Source organism: Nanorana parkeri, unplaced genomic scaffold (genome assembly GCF_000935625.1).
Source record: "Nanorana parkeri isolate BGI_ZX_2015 unplaced genomic scaffold, ASM93562v1 scaffold2, whole genome shotgun sequence".
Lineage (NCBI taxonomy): Eukaryota > Metazoa > Chordata > Amphibia > Anura > Dicroglossidae > Nanorana > Nanorana parkeri.
The window spans coordinates 226,651-233,147 of NW_017306270.1; the positions used below are offsets into that span (position 1 = coordinate 226,651).

Below are 6,497 nucleotides of genomic sequence, written 5' to 3' on the forward strand. Positions count from 1 at the left end.
AGGGGTGACACCAAAATGACTGACAGTCATTTTGGTGACACCTCTAAAAAGTCGGGCACTTGGTCATGGACCGAGAGCCCGACAGTGTCAGGAGAGAGGAGGGGACCTGACGGCATATCTCATCCCGCCGGGTGAACATCCCCTCCTCTCTCTGCCAGCATCTATAACCAAGATGGCCGCCGACAGGCGTCAATTAGATGACCAGGCATGCGCAATGATGTCATCGTGCACACGCTTGTGGTGATGTCACGCGCATGCTCGATTAAGTCACGGCGGGGTGTCACCCGGCCTTGGGACGCCCCTGATGTGATACACTCAATGCGACGTTTTGGGGACTCGCAGAACAACTTGTTCTGCGAAGTCCTGAAGGGTCCATGAAGGGGATCCTGCGAGACCCGGAAACGTTGCATTGAGTATATCCCATTATGCTGCTCATACGTCAATAAACAGACATATTTGACTTGCCATTGGAGTGTCTATATATTTCGTTTGATATTGACCACGATTGCCAACCGTCGACAGCCGCAGCACCCCCCCTCATTATTTCTGGAACAGCGGTTTCGAGTACGTTGGGTTCATGGACTTTACCCTGATTGGGGCTAAAGTGGACCTACATGGGGAAAAGCACAGGATCACTCTAAAAACTAGAAGCCTTGCCTAAGGTCTTGGTTTCATGGCCTGACGAGCTAAATCCCACCGACCCACCACTTCTTTATCCAGTGACAGCACGCTTAGCGGAGACGGAACTACTCTTTTTGGGCAGGGGGAATGTCAGTAAGCCAGGCATGTACAAAACAGCCTTCTCTGGTAACAGCAGATACTTCATGGTGCCTTCGCCATAGCGGATAGTTTGCTGATAAATGGCTGATAAGTTCACTTAAGTGTAGAAGAACATCTTCTCAGTCAATGGGATCAGCACATAGTGATAATAGGCTTTAACAGAAGGAGCGCTAAGAGGTAAGTCACCAGATTCTCTATACAGGACAGGATCTTAGCAAAGGCAGTGGCGTCACAAGGGGGGTGCGGCTCGCACCCGAGTGGCACCATTGCAGTCATTTTGGTGTCACCCCCTCTAAAAAGTCGGGCACTCGGTCATGGACCGAGAGCCTGACAGTGTCAGGAGAGAGGAGGGGACCCGGTGCCATACTTTATCCCGCTGGGTGAACGTCCCCTCCTCTCTCTGCCGGCATCCATCACCAAGATGGCCGTTGGCAGGTGTCAATTACATGACCGCTCGTACGCAAAACCTAGTTTTAACCCCTTCGTGACGGGTGACGAGTTATATCAGGCACTAGCTCAGTCATGAAGGGGTTAATCAATAGTTTCATATAAATCTGTAATCATGGTAAAATCTTCAGAGCAAAGCAAAAACTGGTCAACTTACCAAATCCTTCTACCCGACCGCCTTTAAATTCTCCCTCATACTTCATGCTGTCATAGCGGGTAAAGACTCCAGCACCGTGGAATTTCCCTTGAACAAACTCCCCTTCGTATCTGCTTAGTACAGAGAACAAATATGCAGCCATGTTTTTACAATGGAGTTCAAAGTTCAAGCCTATAATAATATAATATAACTAATAACCGCATGGGATAGAGGCATCATGCGCAAAAATGTTCTCTATGTAATCTATGATCTGCTCTCAGCTTCATTAAACCGCAGCACTACCACCAGGTAGCCTTCAATAAAATAGACAAAACATGTCAATCATTTCTGTGGTTAAAGGACACCTACTCCCCACCCCACCTACACCATTCACCTAAATTCACGTGCAAGCCTGTCAGGCACCAGTGGTATCGGCTTATTGCATCGCCATGCACACTCAGACCCACAGGCCATCCATGTTTATGAGGGAACTCGTTAACAGGAGGATTATGGGGTGGCTGGATCTTCACTTATATCTCTGTAACTCTACTGAACATTTATGGGAAGACCCTGGCTTGTAGACATGTAAGCTGCGGAAAAATTTGGTTCAGTTAATTCGGAATTCAGATCCGAAATTTAATTCAGTTCAGGTTCCGGATTCAGACGAAATCCGAATTGTCGTTAGTTTCGGATGAGTTTAGGAATATTCGTTATGAATACCACAGAAAACCTGATACAGATATGAATACTAAAGCTCAGGCTCCCAGACCCGAATGGCATTCTGAATCCGAATTTCCGAATTGCATTTGGGAGCTTCCGGATGCCATTCGGGTCTGGGAGCCTCAGCTTTAGTAATATATGTATATGACTCCCAGACCCCAAAGGCATTCGGGAGCTCCCAAATGCAATTCGAAAATTCAGGTCCTGAATGATATTCGGGTCTGGGAGCCATATACATATATAACTAAAGCTGAGGCTCCCAGACCCGAATGGCATCCGGGAGCTCCCAAATGCGATTTGGAAATTCGGATTCAGAATGCCATTCGGGTCAGCTTTAGTATTATATGTATATACTGTATATGGCTCCCATGTTGCCGTAATGAAAAATGCGGGCCGCACCCCCTTGTGACGCCACTGGTTCAGACCCATTCTGCTGCATTAAACCGAAAAACACATCTGATTGCCCAGAAAAGTCACATGCTAGATTCAGTTTTGTTTTTGATCGAAATGCGGACGGGATCCGAAATTTGTAAAAGGAAATTTGGATTCAGACTCATTCAGATGTATTGGAATTCAGAAATTCGGATGTGTCCAAATTTCGGAACATTCGTCTAAATTTTGATTCGGAATGAAACAAATTTCACATGTCTACTGGCTTGTGCTCCTGGCAAGGCCACTCTTGTCGGAAAGGTTGACGCTTAGATACCAGAGTATGCCACTGGTCCATCAGGAATTTAGAGCGTCTAGGGACTAACAACTTTGACTTATAAAATGACAATTGTTATGGAAACGGCAACTTTGTGTGATGATCCTTTTCAGTCATCTAAGGACTTTCAAGACTGTGATAGCCATGGGTTACAGGCAGCCACAAGATCACCCATAAAGAAGAAGGAATAGGAGGCCTTTGCTGCTGCCTTACCCTTCAGAGATAACTAGATCCCAAAGAATGTACAGCAGCCTTTCTCAACCAGCTGGCTGGTTCTGTGAAAGTTATTTCAAGAGTTCCTCCATGTTATAAAGGTTGAGAAGGACCAATGTACAAGTTGCATTCTCATTAATATATGTTAATCCTACAAAGTAGCTAGTTTCACTGTAGGCAGGGGGCAGGCACACTTTGAACGTAGCTGGCCCATCACACATACACAATATTCTCTTTTGCTGCTTTCTGAATTCGTTTTTCTCACCTTGAGCCATCCGGGAAGGATAAAATCCCACAACCATTAAAAAGCCCATTTTCAAACTGGCCGATGTAGGTGACGCCATCAGAAAATAACAGCTGGCCCATGCCATGTCTTCGACCTGTATAGGTGAGGAAAATCTGGTCATAAATATGTAGTCAATGTGTGGTCACACTCATTTTGGTGTTATTGTTACCCTTTCAATAACTACAAGGTTCCTTCTCTTTTTTTGCTAAAACATTAATCTGCCATCCTATAAAATTATTGGAACATAAAAAAGTATATATATTTCTCGGACAGGTAAGACTTGTTACTGTATCACCTGTGCCAGCTTGCAACAAAAGTGTCTCCTAACCCGACACATAATACCCTCTCCCATAACGTGAGGGCAAGACCCACTGGATAGGAAGTCAAGGGTGCTGCTATTACAAAAGTGTCTCCCAACCGGACACATAATACCCTCTCCCATCACCTGAAGGTAAGGCCCACTGGATAGAAAGTCTAAGGTGCTGCTACTTATTATAAATGTGTCTCCTCGCCCAACATATAATACCCTCTCCCATAACCCGGAGGTAAGACCCTCTGGATAGAAAGTCTAGACTCAGTACTGCTACTTATTACAAAGTGTCTCTTACCCTGACACACAATACCCTCTCCCATAACCTGAGGGTGAGACCCCCTAGATAGAAAGTCTAGGGTGCTGCTACTTATGACAAAAGTATCTCCTACTCCAACACATAATACCCTCTCCCATAACCTGAGGGTAAGACCCACTGGATAGGAAGTCTAGGGTGCTGCTACCTATTACAAAAGTGTCTACTACCCCGACACATAATACCCTCTCCCATAACCTGAGGGCAAGACCCACTGGATAGGAAGTCTAGGGTGCTGCTATTACAAAAGTGTCTCCAACCCTGACACATAATACCCTCTCCCATAACCCGGAGGTAAGACCCTCTGGATAGAAAGTCTAGAGTACTGCTACTTATTATAAATGTGACTCCTAACCCAACATAGATATAATACCCTCTCCCATAATCCGGAGGTAAGACCCCCTGGATAGAAAGTCTAGAGTACTGCTACTTATTATAAATGTGACTCCTAACCCAACATAGATATAATACCCTCTCCCATAATCCGGAGGTAAGACCCCCTGGATAGAAAGTCTAGAGTACTGCTACTTATTATAAATGTGACTCCTAACCCAACATAGATATAATACCCTCTCCCATAATCCGGAGGTAAGACCCCCTGGATAGAAAGTCTAGAGTACTGCTACTTGTTACAAAAATGTCTCCTACCCCGACACATACCGTAATACCCTCTCCCATAACCAGAAGTCTAGGGTGCTGCTACTTATTACCTTCTCTCCATTCTCCGTGATATTCCTCACCGCTGCAATAGGTAAAGGAGCCTTTAGTCAATGTCATATTTCCAGCCACCTATCGGATATAGTGAAACCTGCCATGGGATAAAAGCACACACCTTGAAAATCAGTACAAACATGGACAAATCTAAACCCAAGAGCTAACATTCAGGTAAATGACAGCAGCAGAAGTGGTGCGTGTTCAGATTTTGCTCATGAGACAACAGCACCATCTATGGGAAATAGAAGAAAGTCTTGTCCAGCTCTCTGCTTCCATGGAGCACACAGACATGTAAAAGCAATTGCTCCAACCTTAGGAGGTACCAAACACAACAAATTCCTAAAATCATTTTTTTTATTGAGGATACATAGAATATTTGACTCAACTAATAGCTCTATTGCTGACTTTTATATTATTTTCAAACCTCTGGCATGTGGTGGAGTGGGAATGGATCTCAACACGTTTCATAGGCAGGTTGGTTCACTTATACAATATGAACCAACGGACTTTCTCAACCAGGGTGCTGTCTGGCTTCCTCATGGGTGCCTTGAAATTTTTGCACAGTGTCATGCGTTTTCATGGGGCAGGTGGGCCAGCTGCCAACACCGTGGAAATGCACAGTTGGTGGTGTGTGTGTGTGTGTGTGTGTGTGTGTGTGTGTGTGTGGTGTTTAGGTCAGATTCATTCAAAAGAAGGTGCCTCCAACCAGACCTACTCCACCTTCTTCCCTCTGCCATGCTGCTATGGGGTGTGTGTGTGTGTGTGTGTGTGTGTGTGTGTGTGTGGTGTTTAGGTCAGATTCATTCAAAAGAAGGTGCCTCCAACCAGACCTACTCCACCTTCTTCCCTCTGCCATGCTGCTGTTCTAATGTATAGGGGAGGTTCCCACAATGTCTTTTTGCAAGGGAGTTCCCCCTTACAATCCACACTAGACCCCTAGTAGTATAATATATCTCATGCCATCACATATACCCAAAATAAAAGGATTATTCCTCTCTCACCACAACCTTTTAGGGTATAATGACCCACTGGTGCCCAGCCCCTGCTCCTTTGAAGTCGTGGTTTCCATACAATGAGGATGGCCAGAAAAGACTGAAACACCTCTATGCATTAACCCCTTCGTGACTGACGACGTACAGTGTACGTCGCACATGATCCCAGCAGCCTTAAATTTTGAATGAGACCTTACCCATAATTATGGATGAAAGTCACCCCTCATGCACAGCTTGAATCTGATGTGTTTTGAAGTCATCTCTGTTATGTCCTATTTTGATGCTATTTTATGTTCCATTCGAATTAAGTTTATCCTTATCTTTTTAGATCAATGTTAGGCTCCTGGGAAGAATATCTTTGTATACAGCGTTATTTATCTGTATTTAGCAGCGACTTTACAAGGGTGCAACAGAAACAGAGAGATATGACAGCACGTTGTAATCTATCACTTTTGCCACTAGATGGCGTGCTGTGAAACTAAGCAATTGCATTTGTTATGTGCGTCTTACTTTATTGCTACATTTTATTCACATAGCTTGTTCCTTTTGGCTGTTTTAATATAGAAAGAATATCAATTTGTAGTGTTCCGGTTATTGCTATGATTGGAAATAATACTATACATCACAAAATGAATAAAGAGTTACAAAAAAGAAAAGATGTCCTTCGAGCCGGAATCGAACCAGCGACCTAAGGATATCTGGAATGCATTCCACTACAGTCCTCCGCTCTACCAGCTGAGCTATCGAAGGTGCTACATACTCAACTTTGACTCCATCCTAGCTGTAGATACATTGCAGCCCTATGAAGGGATGGAATCAGTCTACTGATGTTCTATTGAAGGAATAAACATTGCAATTACTGATTTAAAATTTTGGG

At 44.4% G+C, this 6,497-nt stretch overlaps 2 protein-coding genes and 1 non-coding gene across 3 annotated transcripts in view; 1 reads left to right on the plus strand and 2 right to left on the minus strand.

Moving 5' to 3' along the window:
• Nucleotides 1-6,497, minus strand: part of MORN4 (MORN repeat containing 4) — a 16,942-nt gene that overhangs the window by 5,670 nt on the left and 4,775 nt on the right. The window contains exons 2-4 of the mRNA XM_018563969.1: nucleotides 4,625-4,722; nucleotides 3,268-3,382; nucleotides 1,385-1,494 (exon numbers count right to left, since the gene is read on the minus strand). Coding sequence (XP_018419471.1) covers nucleotides 1,385-1,494; nucleotides 3,268-3,382; nucleotides 4,625-4,691 — 292 coding nt within the window. The 5' untranslated portion in view covers nucleotides 4,692-4,722. The remainder of the gene's footprint in view (nucleotides 1-1,384; nucleotides 1,495-3,267; nucleotides 3,383-4,624; nucleotides 4,723-6,497) is intronic.
• The window catches only part of PI4K2A (phosphatidylinositol 4-kinase type 2 alpha), a 27,381-nt gene continuing 27,161 nt past the window's right edge, over nucleotides 6,278-6,497 (plus strand). The window contains exon 1 of the mRNA XM_018556783.1: nucleotides 6,278-6,403. Within this exon, the coding sequence (XP_018412285.1) occupies nucleotides 6,278-6,403 (126 nt within the window). The remainder of the gene's footprint in view (nucleotides 6,404-6,497) is intronic.
• On the minus strand, nucleotides 6,281-6,370 carry TRNAY-GUA. The gene is given in 2 exon segments: nucleotides 6,281-6,316; nucleotides 6,334-6,370. It is a non-coding gene; the product is annotated as a tRNA-Tyr (tRNA).